This window comes from Pteronotus mesoamericanus, unplaced genomic scaffold (genome assembly GCF_021234165.1).
Source record: "Pteronotus mesoamericanus isolate MK-2021 breed Mesoamerican mustached bat unplaced genomic scaffold, CSHL_Meso_final contig_82, whole genome shotgun sequence".
NCBI lineage: Eukaryota > Metazoa > Chordata > Mammalia > Chiroptera > Mormoopidae > Pteronotus > Pteronotus mesoamericanus.
In genome coordinates, this window is record NW_026555265.1 from 9,593,023 (window position 1) to 9,614,387 (window position 21,365).

The 21,365-nt window shown below is 38.1% G+C and overlaps 1 protein-coding gene across 1 annotated transcript in view; it reads right to left on the reverse strand.

Annotated features, from left to right (window-relative positions):
* Positions 1 to 21,365, reverse strand: part of SLC9A9 (solute carrier family 9 member A9) — a 507,378-nt gene that overhangs the window by 250,332 nt on the left and 235,681 nt on the right. The window contains exon 9 of the mRNA XM_054585160.1: positions 7,277 to 7,365. Coding sequence (XP_054441135.1) covers positions 7,277 to 7,365 — 89 coding nt within the window. The remainder of the gene's footprint in view (positions 1 to 7,276; positions 7,366 to 21,365) is intronic.

The following is a 21,365-nucleotide window of genomic DNA, read 5'->3' on the forward strand; positions in this document are numbered from 1 at the left end:
TCTGTCACACGTGATCACTGTCCAGTCCTCATCTGGGAGAAGGAACCAGATGCATATCTCATGCTCCATGTCAATGTCATGAATTATTAGGTTTCAAGCATGATCCTTAAAAACTGGTTATGTAGTTCGATCGTTCATTTTTACAAATGAGAAAACTGAAGCTCACAGGTGTTCAATTAATTTATTCAAGGCCCCACCATTAGTCACAAAGATGAGAAGTAGCCCTGGCTCGTGTGGCTCAGGGGACTGAGTACTGGCCTCCAAACCTAAAGGTTGCTTGTTCGATTCCCATTCAGGACACATGCCTGGGTTGCATACCTGGTCCCCAGTTCAGGGCATGCAAGAGGGTCCTCAGCTGGGGGCATGTGAGAGGTGAATAATCAGTGTATCACTCACACATTGAGGTTTCTTTCCATCTCTTTCTCCCTCTCACTTTCTCTAAAAGTATATTAATAAAATTTTTTTAAAAAGATGAGAAGTGTACCCCAGCTTTCTGGACTCTCAGTCAAGTGTCCTTTCCACAATCTCATCTGGCCTATACCACATTACAGATATTTTTCTGAAATTTTCTTACAAAATCATGCACACCATATCCAATTTGACTCCCACTTATTTTTTATTGAAAATTTAAATTTGGATTTTCATTGCTGCTTTTGCATTCAGTGGTGAAAAACACTCAAAATATCATCTGGCAGAATGGAAATAAAATAAGTATATGGAAACAATGTGCTGTAATGAAGATATCATTGTTTGTCCATAAATGATAGACAAGGAATCTGGCTTTTCAAAAATAAATGCAGAAAAATATCTATGTCTTTTGCAACCTGTACTTTAGTTAAAAAAATTAAAATGCACTAAAAGTGGTAGATTTTTCAAAGAAAATAGAATTAAAAATAAGAAAAAGGACTAATTGTCTGAATTAGCAGAAAATATAATACAGATATCCAAACATTCACCCATCCACTTGTTTTCTGAATAAAGGATGCTAAGCCTCACAATCGCTACTATCCCATCTATAATCAGAGGATATTTAATAATAGGCAAAATAAATTGAACTACAAAGTGAAAAAAAAGACATTCAAAGTTTGCCTCTGCCACTTAAAAGCTTTGACAAATTCTTAACACAGATTTCTCTTTTCTGTTATTCCCATGAACATAAAATAGTATTCTTCTTTCTTCCACCTTAAAAATAACAAAAATTTTCTTTCACCCTCACATCTCCCTCTAGCTATCTTTTCATTTCTCTGTTCCCATTCACAGCAATATTCTTTTGAAGGACTTGTCTGTACCTGAAGTTTCCAATTTCTTTCCTTCAATTCTCTTTTGAACCCACTAGAATCAGGCTTTTACCATGACGCTCCAACAATATGGTTCTTATCAATGTCATCAGTGACTCATGCTCTTCATCTTACTTGACCTTTTAGAAGTATTTGGCACAAACTATTATTAAAAGAAATGCTCTTTCATTTGACTTCCAGGACACCATACTTTCTTGGTTTTACATCTTCCTACTGGCTACTGCTTCTTAGTCTCCTTTATTGGTTCCCAACCTCAGGCCTGGTTTTTGGATCTCTCCCTCATTATTCCCTCATCTGGTTTCATGTTTGCAAAATCATCTTCATGCCCTAAACTCCAGAATTCCACATCTAACTGGCTACTCAACAGCTCCACTTTACTGACTAATACACATCTCAAATGTAACAAATCAGCACTCAGTAGTTCCCAGCTGTCTCTTAAACCCACTATCTTGCAGTCTTCCCCAGCTAACATATGGCACCTTCAGTCTTTTCACATTTAAATCATATCAGGGCATGCATGTATATAGAGACTCCAGTGTTTTCCCACTTTGTTCAGGCTCTCCATGACCCATCCCTTGTCACTGCTCTGATATAGTCTCTCATATTCTTCCCTGGTCCTCTTTACCTCAGTCGCATTGGTCATCCTACCCCAGGTGGCCATTATACCTGTCATTCCCAACTTCTGGAGAGCTCCGCCTTAAACAGGCACAGCTTTCTCCTTCATGTCTCTCAAGTACCACCTTACTGAGGCCTTCCCCAAGCATCCTACTAAAATTGACACCTTGCCTCCCCACATCCTCAACCTTGCTTCCTTCTCTGCATTATTATTGGCCTATGACTTACCATAAGCACACCGTATATTTAGCTTATTTATGTGGATTACCATAAAGCTCCTCCACTAGAAAGAGTTTTTTGTTTACTCTTATATCCTAGAGACTTGAACAGTTGCTGGCACAAAGTAGGTTCTAACACATACCAGCTGAATGAATGAAAGTAAAAAGAGCTACCCCTAAGGTAGAAAAGTAAACAGAAAGTAAATGGGATAAGTACTTCATAAATGTTATGCATAATAAATGTTAATTACTTAAGTTAATATTATATGTTTATGATTATTTGTTGGAAGTGATTTTTAGGTTGGAACCATGGGCAGGAAGGAGAAATTCTAGTTAAAATGCTATGATACAGAAGCACATGGTTTTGCGAGGTAAAGACCCTGGCAACACCCTGAAATTTGGCCCTGAATAGCAACTCCAAGGCCCGGCTACAGAGTGACAGCACAAGGGAGGAAGGGACTGGGAGGCAGGCAAAGACTTGTGTGAGTGAGGTCATGGAATCTGTAGGCAGTCTTCAGGGTGAGACCTCTGGACTCACAGACGGCTGTGGCTGATGTCCACCTTGAGGATATCTTGCAGTTCTTAGTTTTGAGGGCAAGAGTCAGGGCTTATAATATTTGTCTGTCTTTAAGTTTAGGTGTGTGTACCTTAAAGCAAGAGAACCATCCCACGTCAAGCAAAAAGGACTGCCACACCTGGTCATATACTCTTCAACACTATGCTCTCCGTTATCGAAGTGCCAATCCTTATGGTGGATACAGCACTAGCATCCCCATTATATTGTTTTGTGCCTAACACGTAGTAATGACACATGTTTTCTCACAGGCTGGAGTAAAATAAATTCACCTACATAAAAATCATTGTCAATTTCAAAACATTTTAAAGTGTAAATGCAATTTTAAAGAGACACTCTATTTTTTGAAGCTATAAAGGATATATAGTTCTCAAAGTCTTTGTATTCACATGTAGCTATTTGATTAGCTGGTATAGGCACAGTCCATGAATAAAATTCCTTTGTAAATCACATTGCCTTTGAATTTTATAACGCAAAGTTGATTTTAATGGATTTTTCCCTAGACTTCACTCACTGATGCCCTTCACTGCTGTTAACCAGTCCTGGGGACGGACGCACAGAAGCTGGACAACTGCTGCTTCTCCGTTTGATGGTGAGCATGAGGTGGGGAGATGCAGAGGAAGATATGTGTTTAATAATTATGTGCCATCATATAAAACTTTCTAAACCTTTTCCCCGTTTCAGAGAGGAACTGTTGGCGACTTCTACAATACCTGCCTCAGCCATTCTTTACAATGTGTAATTGGTTCCCACATGCAATTGGAACTTGTTGCTACAGTGCTGCAGGTGTGGCCGAGGACCTGTGATCTGTGAAGTTAATTAAAAGGCTGTATGGAATTCTCTCAAAGTGGTGACCTCATGTGTGTATGCATATATATGCATGTGTGGATTAACATGTACGCAACATATGCATATGTTGAGAAAAAAAGTAAATAGAAAATGACAGACCCTTAACAAAAGAAGTGAGAAAAAGTATGAGAAGGGGAGGGAGTTAAAATGCATTAGGTTCCTCCTATGACCAGGCACCCAGGTAAGAAGGTGATGGGAGTAACAAAGATGGAGGGATGCAATTACCTGGACATTAAAAAATAGCCTTGTAAAAACCTCCTACATGAATGAGTGTGCTATCAGAATGGATGCAGGCAGTCCATCTGGGCAGCGCTTGTCAAGCCTTTCAGAAAAGAGAAGAAGGCTGTGGGGCACTGATTGTGGCTTTGTCTTCCCTTGGTGCTGGGCTGCTGTCTCACCATAAAATGAGTTACCTTTGAAGTTCTGCTGAGAAGTCTAGATAGCATGACTTAAAACTGCAAGTCCCTAAACAGAGTTCAGCTTCCCACAATGCAAGTGTTCAGAGAAACAGACAAGGTCAGGAAAATCAGCCCAAGATATTTGTTTCCCTTTAAACCCTAGAGAATCTCAATAGTCTTCCTAATTAAAAGGATCCTAGCAGACTATGGATTGTAGGGTTTTAGGCATTAGTATCAGAGGTTTTTTTGTTGTTCTATTTTATTTTTAATCAGAGGTACTTGAAATTTCTGAAGTTGCATCTCTGCAGTTCCTCTGGCGGGCAGAGAGGTAGGGTGAGCTTGAAGAATTTCTGAGGAGGTGGGAGGTAGGGTCAGGTCCAGCTGAGCTTAGGATATGACAAAGAAAGCTTTAAGTATCTTTTAAAATTACTGTTTAAGAAGTTCTGGTCAATTGCTTTTGAAAAATTCAACTAATTATGTTTTACATTTTCAATGGCCCTGTTTTCAAGTAAGGTCACATTCTGAGCATGAATCAAATGGCATTTTTTGCTTTTGCTTAGATGTCATTTTGGTTTTCTCCACTTCTACTATGTCAATATCACATCAGATATCTTCAGCGCCATTGGACTTACTATAGCATCCTTTCTACCTTCATTTGCATTTTGGGATAGATTACATTCATTTGGCCCTATATTCATGCTTCTTGCCATATATCTTTGTAGTGCTCTCTGACTGTGGGCTGGTGGCCTTCTCAGCCTCTTGACCTTGGGCTCAGTCATGTGATTTTATTTGGACAACAGGATGTTTAGGACATAGGATGCAAGAAGAGGTTTGAAAAGGACTTGCACTTTGTGGCTTGCTCTTCTACCAAGAGAAGAATGACAGACACATGGTGCTGCCTCTGCTGTTCCGGTGAAGTATATCATAGGATAGAGCCCCGGAAGCCCGCAGACACACGGACCAACCCAGTGAGACAAGTAGAGTCCAGTTCCATCCGACTCAAAAGAGTTGAACCTGCCTAGGCTGTGGTGGCTCAGCTGGTTGGGCATTGTCCTGCAAATCAAAAGGTTGTGGGTTCAACTCCAGCTCAGGCTACATAGCTGGGGTTTGGTTTTGGTCCTTAGGGTGTGTGCAAGAGTTACCAGATCAATGTTTCTGTCTCACATTGATATTTTTCCCTCCCTCCCCCTCCTCTGGAATCAATTAAAAAAAAGAAAAAAAAATTTAAAAAGGATTGAACCCTGCAGACATGTGAAAACAAATGTTTAGTGTTGCATACCACTGATGTTGTATGGTTGTTTGTTGCATAGCAAAAGCTCACTGATAAAAATGCCATTTGATTCATGCTCTTCTTGTCTGCCAGAGTGATATTTCTAAAATGGAAATCCAACTATCCTAAAATCAGTCTGTCTAAGATACTGTAATGACTTCCTGTTATTGTGCTGCCTGGTGTCCCCTCCAAATTCCTATGCTGAAGTCCTAACCACCAGTACTTCAGAATGTGACCTTACTTGAAAACAGGGCCCTTGAAAATGTAAAACATAATTAGTTGAATTAAAATGAAGTCATACCGGAATAGGGTGGACAACTAATATAGTGTGAAAAGTGTCCTTATAAAAAGGGACATCTGGAGACAGACATGTTCACAGGGAGATGCCATGTGAGCATAAAGGCAGATACCATGATGATGTGTCTGTAGGCCAAAGGACACAGAAGACTATTAGAAAACCACCAAAAGCTAGAAGACATGACTAGAACAGATTCTCCTCCACAGCCCTTAGAAGGAACTAATTCTACTGACACCTTGATCTTAGACTTCCAGCTCCAAAACTGTGAGATGATGAGTTTCTGTTATTTAAGCCATTCCCCATTACCTTTAGGATAAAGTCTAACCTCCTTTACAAGATATGAAAATCTCTTTTTTTCTTTTTAAAATTAAAGTATAGTTGATAAACAATATTAAATTAGTTTCAGATATATATTATAGTGATTTGACATTTATATACCTTACATCGTGATTACCACACTGTTTAGTAGACATCTCTAACCATGCAAGATTATCACAATGTTATTTATACATTCTCATTCACCTTTTTCACCCATCTCCCCACCAACCTCCCTCCTGGCAACCATCAGTTTGATTTTTGTTTCTATTGTCTGTTTTTGTTTTGTTTGTTCATCTGTTTGATATTTTTAAAATTCCAAATATAAGTGAAATCATGCACTATTTGTCTTTCTCTGTGTGACTTATTTCACTTAGCATATTACCTTCAAGGTCCATCCATGCTGTCACAAACAAGATTTTATTTCCATTTTTTATTGCTGAGTCATATTCCATTGGAAGTTTTTTTTATCAGCTGGTTTCAGGCTATGCATACAGCTTCATTCATCACTGTATCCTGGTAGCTTGAGTCTTACCCCATTCTCTAGCCACACAAAACCATTTAAAGTGTCTGATTCAAGTCCTTTAGAGCTTTTGTCCATCCTGTAATTTTTTCCTCAAGTGCCCTTCCTCCACCTTCCAGTCCCCCACTAGATTCCACATAATTACCTAATTAACTTCTATTTGTATTTCAAGCTCCAGATTGGGCATAAGTTCTGGAAACATTCTCCTCACCTTCCCAATCTTAATGACTAGAGGATGCCCTATTGAATGCACCCCAAAGACCCTATGTAGATATTTCAATAATAGTTTATTACACATCTTTATCAACAGACTTGATAACGAACCTCTTGAAGGTAGGGTCACGCGCTCTCCGTCCCTTTATTCCTAGAACCTGGCACAATGCTTGGCACAGAGGGGCTATGTAGCAGATGTTTGTGGAAGGGATCTGGAGTGTTCTTGTGCAAACATCCAAGCAGAAGTGTTTTTGGCCTTTGGGAGGTGTGTTCTCTTGTGTGACAACTGGCAATTGAATTTACTTGGAAGCAAAAGCACCCAATTAAAGGCCAAACATTGCTTCCTTATTCTTCCTCATTTCTTTTTCTCTACAGAACTACACAATCCCACATGCTTTATAATGCTTTTAGATGTAAGTGACTGTGAATTATTACTGGCTGTGGGCCTTTCATCTTCAAGACTGACAGTCTACAGTCCACATTTCTCAGGAGAGAGAGATTATTATAACTATATTTTTGCTTACCAAGAGAATTGTTAATGGTTATCCTGGAGGGAAAAAAAATCTATAAATATCTAGACTTTAATGAAGCCTTAAGCTTACTTTCTTCCTTTCTTAATGAAATTCTTTCTGAGTGCACTGGTAGAATTGCTACATAACCATTACACTGAAAAAAGACACAAAGCTAGTAGCAAAATTTTTTTACCTGTTTAGTCCTCATTTTGGAATCCAGCGACAGATTGTTGTAGGTATAATGTGCCTGTGTGACTCCACAGAAGAGAACAGCAACTATCCCTGAAATTCAAAAATATACCAGTTAAAACCAATTTTCTTTCCCACCTATGTCAAAGGGTAAGCCAGCTACAAGAAGATGAACTTTTTGTCAGTAGAATTAAAACAGCTAATAATTACTATGATAATGAAATAGGGTAAACCTTGCTATTTGCTTTAAACATGGGCCTGACAAGACTAAACCTAAAGAAAAGTATGAAGAAGTAGCTTCTTCCCGATGATAAATGATCCCCTGGTCATGAGTTAGGAAAGTTATACTTGGAAAAACATAAGTGAAACACTATATAGTCAACTCTGGGCTTCCCATAGCCAGTGCCAGCTGCCTTGCTACATTTTATACTAAATGTTGGCATATTTGCCCAGACATTTTCTTTCCATTGGGTGCTTTGAGGAATCTGAAGAAGTTACCATCATAGCATAATTTAGAATTAAAAACTAGGAATCACACACATAAGAATTCTACAAGGGTGTTGTTGTCCCTGCCAGTGACCTTACTTGCCAAGCGAGAAAGAGAGGCCCTTGTTTGTCCCTATCACACCTCACTTTGAATGCTGCATGAAGCCACACAGACACACGATGCTCCCTGGGGACCGAGGAGGAATAACAATAGGACAAATTTGTCTCTGGGCTGGGGTAGATAAGTGGTCAGAGCTGCATTCTGCTTTGGATTAAATATTCTGTTAATTATGAGAAATTGGGCATAGAAGAAGGCTTTGAGGAAAACAGAAGATGTAAGTATTCCTCAACTCAGACCAAGGGGATTTCACGGAATTTTAAGCAGCAGAATCCTTTCAACTAAAAACACTCAAATTAAATGTTGATGATTCTTAAGAGTATAGAGTTATGTGAGCTGAACACTGACATTTCAAATAAATCTGCAATAAAGAATTTTAAAGAACCAAGCATATTTTTAGTATGTAGACTTTATGCTTCTATTTATATGTTGGTTATTTTGGAGATTGGCTTTGGATAAAATATTATTGAGACCTATTTATCTAACACAAGTGCCTAGACATTTATATTACTTATTTCTCTTTAATGGTATGTCTCAAAATTTTAGGAAAAAGATGAAAGCAACTAGAAAATTTTGCCAAGAAATATATATGTAGTGTGCATTTCTATAGATTTTTGGGTACTATCTCAGCTTCTAGCCTCTCTTCAGAAATTCTAAGGAAAAGAAATGCTTATAAAATGTTATATTTAATCTTCACAGAATTTCTATTAAAAAGCAACAAATATCAAGGAAACTTTTAGGGTATTGAGGTTCTTCAAGTACTTCAATGTACAAGGGCGATTGCCATGCATGTTGTTTGCTATCAAATATTTTTCTTTCTTTGTTTAAAAATGTAATTTATTTATCTCTGTTGATTCTTTAGTCTGTTGGGGATGTCTCCAGGTGAGGTTGACGTGACCCTCTCATTGTGGAGGAAACATTATTAATAAGGGAAGACGTCATGAATAAAAAGAGTGGGAGCGTGTGGGTAGTGCTGAGAAGGAGAAGAAGCCACATGGAAGTGCTCCACAGGATAGAGAAGGGACTATGATACACTAATGCCCATTGTGGGCCAAGACTGCACTAGTTTTATTTACACAGTCCTATATACTTCATTGATTTATCATCTCACAACAGGCTTAGCATGATTAGACTAACTGGCTTCTCCCACTGTCTTCCCTTTCTCACTAATAGCACCTCCGCTCTTCCTGCTACTCAAGGCCAGAACTTGGGGGTCACCATTTACTTCTCTTCTCTCTGTATATTAGCAATTTTGTTGGCTTGTCCTTTGAAACTTACCCCACACCTAACCACTTCTCAACACTTCCACCCCTAATCCCATTTTTCTAGCCACAATCTTTTTTTGTCTGGATTATAGCAACAGATTTCTAATTGACCCCCAATTCCCCCATTGCCCCCCTCCCCACAGTATATATCTTCCATTCAGCAATAGTGATTCTTTTAAGACAATTTAGATCATGTCAGCCCTTTGCTCAAAGTTTTGTAATGGATCCTGTAGCTAAAAGGCCCTGCAGGATCGAGTCCTGCCCCCCTTTCCCCTGTCCACAGGTGTCCGACCTCACTCCTATCATTCCCCCTCTACCCGCCCCATGCTGTACTCTCCCCACTCTGCATGTTCCTCTTGTACTTCCGGTTCCCACTGTGTGGAAAACTCATCTCCACATACCCATATGGCTCCCTTCTCCCCTTAAGATGTGACATAATCAGACAGGCCTTCTCTATGTGTTCTATAAAAATGACACCTCTCATCATTCTCTACTTGCCTCTCTTGTTTTATTTTTCATTTCATATTATTTACTGCCACCTAACATTTGATATATTTATGTGTTTCTGCCTTCGTGCACTGCAATGAAAAGCTCATTGGGTGCAGAGGGAGTCATTGGTCCCTAACCCTGGCAGCAATGCCAGGCACGTGGTAGGCACTCAGCAGTTATTTGAATAAATAAAGGAACATTCCTATGCCCACAAAACAAGTAAGAAATGAAAGTAATTTATTTAAGGTCACCTTGAAAGTGGTCAAGCTGAGATTCAAAATTCCACAAACTCCCTAATCTTTTCTGCCTGTATTAGACCATTGATGAGTGTCTTAAGGTAATCATAGATCACCAAAAAAATTTCATTTCTGATGTCCCAGGGACATAATCAGAGATTTGAGGATGAAGATTACATCTCTGAGCTAGCTGGGTATCTTGTTTGAGAATATTTTCCTTAAGAGCTCTATTGGTTCTCCTGTCCTTGCCTCTGCTGGGACACTAACAGGCCATGTTTCTGCTGATACTTTCTGAGTTCTGTGTGGCTATACTGCACAAGCAACAAGCCATGAAAAGTGTGCCTATATGACCAGAGGCTTGATGCTGCAATTAAAATAAAACAACTAAGTTGATCTCACCCTCAGTCTTAGAATATATAATCATAATTCTATACCCTGGTAATTATATCACGCAAATCACTTTAATTAGTGTGACTTTTATAAGCCAAAACGTATTCTGAAAATGTCTCATCTAAATACACCTATTACCTATCAAATTCTCTGCCATCGAAAGAGATTCAGAGTTGATAGTTTTCTACCTTACAAAAGTGCATTTTGGTTGTCATTATATTTTGACATGTTTATTCCTGCTCACACTAGTACCACTGGCACGGGGGGCTCTAGACAACTCTCTCACATACTCCAGATCTCGAGTCTCAGTTATGCATATGAGGGGGAGGGGGACCAAATGCCCTTTGGGTCAGTCAGTAAAATAGTGTCTTGGCTCCAAAGCCATGGCTCACTCTGGGACCCTGGGCTGGGGCTCTGTAGACCGCATGCTTCTTTACCTGGGCCTGTTGTGCTCAGCCAGTGTGGAGGCCCACGGGCAGGCCAGACTTGGGGGAGAAAGAGTCTGAACCAGAGCTTTGCCATTTGGCTGTAGCTCACAGACCACATTCAGGGGACACCCTCAGAGAAACTGAAAGCAGCCAGGCAGTGTTCTCAGAGGTCTGGGTCCCTGCTCAGTGGTTTCTTCCTAGGAGCTTCTAGATTATCTTCCCTTTGCCCCTCCAGTGTTGGGGGTCACATGTTTGCTTCCTGTGAATATTACCTCTGTATTGCTCCAGCATCTCCTATTTATTTCAGCTCTCTCTCACATGCATCCTCAATTCCTGGCATTAAATTCTGTCATTAGCCAGCCAGTTCCTCTTTTCCTTCCTGAATCTTGACCGGTCCTTTCCTGTGGGTCCATTCTCATTCTTAATTTTGAGGGTTATCTGAAGCCATCGATGATTTGCCATCTGGAAATGAGACCCAACCTGTATCCTCCTGTTACAACTGGGACAGTGGGAAGTGCCAAAGGCAGCTAAGGTGTCATGCCACGTTCCAGAGGAGTGGACTCAGCCTTATTTCAATAGCATCTATGGTTGGAAGTGGTCTTTTTAAAAAGTGATGTGAGGTTGAGCCACTAGATTGGAATAAGTGCCTTGGGGGTGAGAGTAAATTAGGTCTATAACTATTAAAGATGCATGACCCAGACTTTGATATGTCTTTTGATTCCCAATTACATGATCTTTACAAAATGTGAGTGCTACCCCACAATGGAGTGGCTGACTTAAAGAGTGAGAAATTACCCATCATTTGAAATGTTTGGGTTCAATGATCATCTGACAGATGTGTTATAGAAAAAATTCTAAAAGTAGCAGTTTGAATATACCTTAATTTTGTGGGTCTGTTATTTTCCTATACAGTATTTTATTAATTCACTAGAATTACTACCTCAGTGTCTTTTTTTAAGTCCAGACAAGGAAATAATACTCGTTCTAAGTGAAACTTTTAAACATTTTTAATAGAGGCAGCCCAACTTTCTCAAAAAGTAAAGACAAAGTCAACTTGTAGACTTTCAAATATTCTTTCAATTTTAGACAGCATTTCTAAAAATTATTTCTAATTTTTAAAAATACCATTACCATACCTTTTAATCATAAAAACTTAATTCTTTTCAAATGAATTATGAAGTTTAAAGATAAACTCAGGAAGAATTTCCACAGTGTAGAAATTTCTACATTAAATTTTCAGGTGAAAGGACATTGAAAATGGTGAATTCTGATGTCTGTGTCCAGGTGACTTCTTTACTTTTCTGTCTTCTCCTTTTTAAATTTTTACTGCTGTTTCTTGCCTCCTTGTCTTTCTTGTCCACATCACTCTCAGGCTGTACTTAATTTAAAGCATACCCTCCTGTCTTTCCTACACACTAGAAGCCACTTGACCTCCCTGGAAGCTCAACTATGGCCCAAAAATCTGCATTAGGCAAGAGACGTGTCAGAACTATACGTAATGCCCAAGTGTTAATGTACAACTAGATCACCTGGGAATCTTGTTAAAGTTCAGATTCTGCTTCAGTAGGATTGGAATAGAGCCCAAGATTGTGCATTTTGTACTACCAGGGATGTCAATGTTACTTGCTGGCCTTAGCATCACATTCTAAGAAGCAAATCTCTGACCAGTATTCTGGTATTAAGTATTAACTCACCTTTCCTATGGCTTGGCCCTGACCTTGTCTGGTCCTAAAGAGAGACTTTCACCTTATTCTTGCCTGTTTAGCATTTGGGACAATTAAAAGACATCCTCAGAAGTTGAATCTATTTCTTAATTACCATTTTTTCATGACTTATGAATGTCTTTTTCTAACTATAAAAATGTTTTTAAGTTATATTTTGTGTACTATTATCCATATTTTCTTTCTGTGATTTTCCAAAATTGAAATGATTCTATGAAGTAATTTTAGTTTCATGGAACAGTTATCTATTAAGGACATTTGAACAGTTTACAATTTTGTTCTTTAATTTAAAATTATTTTTAATCCCAGCAACCCTAGAATGTGAAGAAATTACTTACATGGAATAAAGCTGATGATATATTTTACTATCAAATATTTCAATTAATTTTTCCCTCCAAAAACAAAAGCAAACAAATCATAGCTTATGATCATAATGTTATAAAATTATAAATGAATAAAAAAAATGGCTGTATCAATATATCCAGTAGGGATTTTTAGCTGCATTCTTCTAAATAAAATTAAAGCTGAAGGTGAAATTAAATTGGACATTTAGCTTGTGTAGAAATAAATAACAATAAGTATATAGTACATTCCTTAACAGAACCTATGAGATGAAACCAAAGGATTATTCAGAGGAAAGTTTATAGACTTTGTGAATTCTATCAGTAAAAAATAAAAATAAATGGACGATTTACCTCATGAATCTAGACAAGATACATAAAAATGGACCCTAAGACAGTATAATTAAAGACTTAACAAAGAGAAACAGTAGCCAAAGAGAACCTATAAAACTAGATTTGGTCAGTAACATTAAGAGTTGTAAAATAACAGCATAGCTCTATCTCTCAGGCCTGGTCGCTCAATCTCCATTCTTCCCGGGCTGCTGTTCTCTGGTTTTGGCTGCAGGGAGAAAATGGGTGATGTTGCCAATGGCTCCACCCATTTAAAACTCAATTTTTGCCTGTGGATAGCACCCATCTATTATGAGTACAAAGCAATATAATGGATATTAAAATGCTTTATAAATTAAACACTAAGTAAGTACATATTAGGCTTTACTATAATTGCTAGAAGTAGAGAAAGAAAGATGACATAAAAAGAAGGAATTACTTAGGGAAGCTCACTCCAAGGATAAACACAACATTTCCTGTTTAACAAGTTACTAGAAGCAGCAATGCAAAGCATCCAGTACATGCCTCGCACATCCTGTGTCCTTAATCATTCTCTGATGCCTTTTCTTCCACATTAAGTCCTGAATCAAGGAAAATCTGGTGAAAATGTGCTTCTTACTCCTAGTAATCCAAATTTAGACCATTCTCAGTAATACGACAGCTAAGGTACCAGATTTTTACAAGTTAGCTTGGGTATCTGCTATTCATCCACTCAAATGCCATTTATCTATTGAAGTCACTGAATGAGCAAAGCACAAGTTTTGGCTGTGGGGACACAACGATACACAAACCCAGTCCTAGACCTCATGCAGCTTTGTATCTCCTACAGAGGTAGCATGTGCACAGAGCCATCTAAGAGCAGGTAGAAAACAGTAGGTGACAAGAAAATAGGAATTTTGAGAGGGCATGATTTCTTTGGAGTTGGGGAGGATGGGAGAGAGATAGGGAGAGTTTTTCTAAAGGACTGGAGGCATTTGGATCTTGAAAGATAGGAAGAGTCTGGGGGTGACAGGAAGGAAATTCAGTGTGAATGAAGGGAGAGAGGTCAGAGACTGTGGAATGTATATGAGAAATATGCAGTTGACCAGCATACTTTGGGTTTTAATCTATTATAGGGATTGAATACAAATTGAGTTAATAATTACATTTTTAAAATATAAAACTTAATAGAAACAACTAATATACTCTATGCTCAAAATGGTCAAATTAATTATTATTAGTACGAAAGCACTTCTCTGACATGTTTATCAGTACTATAGTATTCATAAAAATAAGAAATAATAAACATCTAGTATATCTTCTGCTGACAAATATTACTGCATTTTCTTGCCCAACAAAAGTAAAAACTGATCATCCTGTTTCCATCTGTGCTGGAAAAACAAGTAGTCATTAAATGGAATTGGTATGTTGTGTGGCTAAAGCCTTGAATCAAGTTGTACGTATGAGGTCCTGTGTCAATGACAAATGAAACCAAGTGCACACCTCTGGGTCTACAGGGAATAGGACATACTCAAAAACATTTGAGATCTAAAATAAACATGGAGCTGGAAAGAAATCAAGAAGTGGGCCAGAGAAAATAAGAGTGTGTGACTCATGCGTGCGCACAAGATTGCCTTTCAGTGTCTGCACAGTGAGATTTCAGGGGTAGGCAAGATCCCCAAAGGGCTGGCTGCAGAGACTCGTTTGTGCAGTTTTGAACAAGAACTAGAACTATCACTGTTTAACACTAGCTATAACTGCTGTTTGAGAAACCACAAAGAGGTACATGGTTAAATTCAAATTAATTGGCAAGCAAAGAACTTTAGGAAGCAGCACAGGGAAGTCCATAATTTCTTGTGAAAACTAATGATTCTGCTGACAAGTAAATTCATTCCAGAGAGATCAATTTTCAGAGTACAGTTCACACATTTTGGTTAACAGAGTACCATTTACAGTGTTCCCCTTGATTCTCACTTCTGGACATCCTTAGAGAAGTACTACTAAATATAGTATATGAATAGGTATAAACATATGCTTATATGATTAAGGTTCAATGTATAGTTGTTAGTTAAATAAGAAAAAATGTACTACATTGTGTGTCAGGAGATCTGCAATGTATTGGTCACAGTTCAGACACTTAACTAGTTGGCTGGCGAGAGCAATTTAAACTCATTGCCTGGTCTATTGTTTTCTTCTCAATGAAGGAAAGATGGTCTGCACTAGTATTATTCAAATTTGGGGAAACAACAAATCCCAATAAGGGTGGAAGAAAATAGAAGAACGTCATAATTTTAATTAGAATTACTGTGTATTCCAAAGTATATAAGTAATCTTGTGGGCCAAAAAAAAAAAAAAAAAAAAAATCTATGCTTGTGTGCAGATAATAAAGATTTGATTTAAATTAATTTAATTTTGTCAATAAGCATCAAGAAACTCTGACAAACACTGCTCTAGATGACCTCCAAGCATCTTCCAGTCTTAAACATCTGTGATCTGAGTGGTTCAGTTATCACATTTGCTTCAAGGTCTGTGTATATGGACTTTAAGAATTACTTGGGGCCCACAGCTTCATATTGACTCCTGGTTAACTGGTGTGTCTCCCCTTAGACCAAGATCTCCTCAAGGCCTGGGTCCACCAACTCCTGCTTTGTATGGCCCTCGCCCCTGTAACAGCCCAGCAGACATCAGGTGCTCAAATGAAAGCACATTTGTCAAAGGAATAAATCTCTGTTTCAAGAAATGTTTATCTGCTTTGAAAAGAGAATGCAGGAGAAATTAGTTTTTGATCCTTGCATACAGATAGATATTTATCTGGATTTATTAGCAGCAGGGTCCATTTTCTTCTAATATTCATATTTTGTTATTCAACACTATTGCCACCTACAATCCCTGTTATTGATAACATTATTCAGGAGTACTTTTCTCATTAAAAGTTGATGAAGTCTTCAGATATGGAACCTGAGAAATAATCTCTCACATGGAGCATAATTTCTTTGACATTAAATACAGACTTGAGGGGTTTCTGAGACTGGAGAATATTGCATTTTTGGACTGCAAATATTGATTATATCATCAGAATATGAAAAAAGAATGAGTGAGAAGGAAAAAAAAATGTCTTGCTCTCAGATGGTACTCTGAGGGGTTTTAAGGTTCATGGGTTATTTTTCCATGCCACACTTTTATTTATTTTTGATCTAGTAAAAAGAGACACTTCTGACTGGTTTTCTACCACTACCATTAGACAGGAACCTGGAATAAAGAAGTCAAATGTCAAAGATTTAACGAAATGAAATACTCCTTCAGGGAATATAAAAGATTCAAAGTTTACAACGAGTACAATTACTGTCTAGTTGGCCATATTTGGTAACACTACAGTTGGCAGATTAATCATGAGTCTGTGAAACAAAAGAACATCAATAAAGAAAACAGCACAGACCTATTCTTAACTGGTTTCTGCAATGCCGAGTGTATACGTGCATTTCAGAAGTACTTCATGCCCATATTGCAAAGTTTATAAATTTCCATTTAAAGCAGAAATCTACTTCATAATGTAGTAGTGACTATTAATGCTAATTAACAAGGCCTAGAGAGGAAAAAATACTTTTTCACTTAGATTCCCACATTCCATCTCAAATGTTGGTGTTCTTCAGGCTGCACCGTTCTTTTCAGTTTTCATTTCCTTGGAGTCAGCTGTCACATTTACATAAATGTCACCTGAATCTTCAATCAGCGTCCTCACCCCAGATACCCATGTCCCCTCTCCACTGTAGCTTTTCATGGGGAGTTTCCACACTTGTGTGATGTCCAGACGATTTTTCTAAAGAACTCATTTTTGTTTCTCCCTTTCTACTTACTATGTGTATTAATTCACTAAATTCCCCATTTTGGTGAAATAACCCATTGATTCTGTTGATACAGGGATCTGAGAATTATCCTTGACTCCTCTTTCTCCTCCCCTTATGTGTTGTATGTTTGTGCCATTTATATTTGACAACTTTCTACACATTCATGCAGAATATATGTTCTTATGAAAGAACGAACTTTATCGTTTTCCCTCTGCCTTCTGGCACTGTGAGGAGATGTTAAATGGCTCAAAGCATTTACAGTGAAGAAAGCAGGGGTAAATTTGTCCACTACTCAAGTTACTTGTGCAAAGTTGTTTGAATATTGAAATGATGAGCCAGTCAGTTTAAGAAAGTGCAGGTGTGAGTTAATGAGTTATTATGGGAGGAGATGTAATTTACACCTGTGTTTATGGAAATGGCATCCTTGAATGTTTGCTTTTGGTTCAGTGTGTGGGCTAACTAATCCCCTTGAGAGTTTTGGGTGCCTATTACTACAGCGTGAGTGCTTAACATTTTGAGTCTCCAGGTTTTATTTTTGGCTTGGAAAACACTCAGCGTACCTCATTTGTTGGTGAATTGTTAGCTAATTAAGTTGGATTCATACGGTCCTTTCGTTATGAAAGCAATAGCAGTTTTATGCTACGAGAAGTTGGCTAATGACATGCACTGAGAAGCTCAAACTGGCCAGGTTTGTTTTAAAAAACCCTTCAAACTACGTCCCTTCCTGATGATTTGTTTTATTTACTGAGATCTAGAAATACATTTCCCATCCAGTCACGCCACGCATCGGTGGCAAGCCAAATGAAGCACATGCACCTCTGAGCTAAAAGCCTTCTTAAGAGTCCGAGACAAATTTTTGCCAAGCTGAGAGATGATGGAGATGAGAAGTAATGAACCAAGTTACTTACTTAGATCAACTAAAGTCTTGATCCATGTCCAGTAATAGTTATTCATTTGGCAATCTTTCCTCCTTGTCTACTGTAAAAAAGAAAGACTTTCCCAAGTTCTCCATGTCCTGACTACTTAATACTTACTCTACAAAAGCCTGTCAAGAACTGACCTGATAGAGAAGCAGGACCTGAGATTCCAAGTGTCAGTTTTTCCTTATCATGATAATGTAATAGGCCTGTGTCACCGGAGACCAACAGGAAATCATTCCTGGGTGATGGGATTGAGATAAATTGTTTGTGTCGTGCTTAACACTCGGTGTGCAGAGTGCTCCTCTCCATCAGATATCTCAGTTAATTCCCTAAGACTGGCCACACCATCACTTGTTTTTGCCTGGCTACATTTAAGTGTTTTTTTTCCCCCCAGAGCTTTTCACTCTTTAGAATCAGGCTACAGAGCCCAATAGCAATAGTAATCGAGACTTTCTTTTTTCTGATTTTTATATGTTTATTTTCTTAAGTGGAAATCATTCTATGCTGAGTAAAGACTGGGCTATACTGTTTACCTTTTTGTACAAGAAAATGAAGTATGCCAATGGCCTCCCTCCCTCTTCTTTGCCTCCACTGGACATAAAATATGCTCCAAGAATCTAAAAATGGAAGCTGCCTTTTGCAGCATTGCCTGGAAGCAGAGAAATCATTAGACATGGTGTCAACGTTGCCATTAGAAATCACTCTTTGGATGTTTAATGACAGTCCCTGAAAGTTTGCTTCTGGCAAAAACCTGACCCCCAAAGTCTCAGCTGGGAAATAGGATACAAAAATGAATTTTCAAATAACCTGTCTAGCAGTACTTTTTGGTTATCTTTATAAACTGAAAAGCAGCTTCTATGACAGGATTCAATTCCATTAGATATTATGCTATTAATAATGCTGCTGAATTATTTTCAATATTCAATTTAAAATAATGGCTCAGTAACCTCATGACTTTTAGAAAATAAGCCTCTGCACAAGAAAAATTCTACTTGATCAGAAATTAGGTATGCACGTGTACCACACACCTCAGAGAGAATCCCTTAGGGTCATGCATTCATTCAAAAGCCACAGTTGTTCACATACAGTGTCCTTCTATTACAAAAGAATAAAATCATTTTGCCTTAGCAGTAAAGAAAATTGAGATAGCAATTAATAGCTGAACTTATTGCAATTCCTCAGCAAGTTGGTGGAAAAGCCAGAAACCAGAGACATACTCCTCAGTGGCTGATTTTTTAAGTAGGACAGATACATTCACACACATTCTCTTCTTTCTGTGCTCTCCCTGCTCGTGGAGACTCCCAAAAGTCCATTTCTGGCTAGGAATAGAATCTCATCTTTTAGAAAGACTTTTCACGTGCACATTTGACATACTACTCAGTTTTTTCAAAGAGGAATTTTCTCGAACTGTGCTTATATATTTCCAGTAGCAGAGAATCGGACTTCTGGGTAATAGGAATGCCAGCTTTCATTTGCATGTCTAAAAGCCACTTGTTTCCATAAAAATAAGTTCTTCTGTGTGACTATTGAACATTTGCAGGTGCAATTTTCAAGAGATGGAGATGATGTGGCTGTGAATGCAGCCCTTGAAGTAAAAGATGATCAAAAATAAATCAAATGATCATCATCAAATTAGTAACAACTGGAAGTGAAAGCAAAAGGTATGGTAATGAACAAGTCCTCCCCACCACTGAAGTGTTCCTGATGAATCTCATAAGAAGCTGAACTGGAAAGAGTAATGAACACTGTGAGAACAATCGTCAAAAGTTTGGTTCTTTTCGTCTATCAGTATGCACCTGGCATAAGAAGGGCCCAAGTGTCCTAGCCTAAATGCTGTGCTGTATTTGAACTTCTCTTCCCTTCTGATCTGTCACCAAGTTCTGCAGTTTCTTTCGTTGAAATACTCCATGGATTCTTCCTTCCCTTGAACTAGTAGGGTTTCTTTGTGTGCAAGCAATAAGAACTAGTTCTCACTACTGTAATCAGAAAGGAATTTATTGGAGGAAAGCATGATAGCTCCCAAAAAGGAGGCATAGGCAACTCCAGGGATCTGTGGCATGAAGAAATAAAGGGTCTCAACAGAGCTTTGCTGTGGGAAAGAACAGGTACAAACAGTTACACCTTCTTCTACATCCCTCCTAAAGGTTCATATCTCAGGGGAAGAGTGTCTGCTTGACCTAGCTTTGCATGTTCTCTCTGGTGGGGGAGGGTGGCATGCCTTGATTGACAAGATGTATCTGATGGAGGAGTAGTTGCCTAAGTAGCATCAGGATGCTATTACCAGGGACAGCGAGAATGGGTGCTGGGCAGCCAAACCAACATCTCTCCACCATATTCTTCTAGACCAGGCTCTTATTTCCTCAGGTCTAAAATTTCAGATTAATGTAATTTATGATATTTTAGCTGATACATTAATCTGCACTAGAATATCCTGGCAGATGGACATACAGAATCAAGACTATTATCAGGCATAAGGCATACACTACCTTATAAGGAAGCCTGTTATTCAGATTTTGGCAGTTTTCCTTTTGTTAGCTGAAGTCATTCATTCCATTGCCCAAGAGATATTGAATGTCTAGAAGGTTTCAGCCAGCCTGCAGGTGTTGATATAGCCCTCACAGACATGATAGTCTAACAAAACTTCTGCTCATCAATCCTAATTCTTCACACTTGTTCCTCTTCTATATTTCAGAATTCCAAAGAGTAACTCAACTATCATAGTAGTCTAGGAGCACATAAAGAAACAATAGGCAGTTAGAAACTATAATGGAAGAAGTTTCCATTCATCATAGCACCTCAAAATATAAAATAGCTTACAAAGTACTTAACAAGAAATTTGTAGTTCTAATGTGAAGACAGCTATAAAAATTTACTGAGGGCCATAAAAGATAACTTGAATAAATGGAGAGATATATTCCTGGGTGAGAAGGTTCAACAGTGTAAAAACACCACTTCTCTAATTAATCTAAAAATTTAATGTAACTGTAATCATAATCCCAAAGTTATATTTTGCTTGAGTCCTAACAGCTATTTTAAAGCCCATCTGGAATAATAACCATATATATATTGCAAAGAAGCTCAGAATGTGGAGAAGGGCGTAAAGGATTGAAATGAGCCATGAAGCTGAAATAATAAAAATGGTTAAGGGCCAAAAGCTCAGTGGAACAATAGAAAGCTGATAATATATATAAACATACATGTATCTCCACACATGGACTTTATATTAGAAATTGATAGGTTAAGGTTGAAGGGTTTTAGGAGAGATGGATAACCATCTAGGAAAAAATCAAATCCCTACGTTATCTTGTACCTCATATCAAAACAAATTCCAGTTGGATTTCATTGTGAAAATAAAAGCAGACAACTATTTTTTTATTATTCGATTACACTTGTCCCAATTTTCCCCCAATTATTCTCCCCCACCAACTATTGAAAGCAAGAATATATTACCATTAATAAACACTTGGGCTTTCTAAACATAAATTAATAAAAACTTAGGCTTTGTAAAGAGGTGATAAAATTAACCACAGAAAAATTGAAAACAT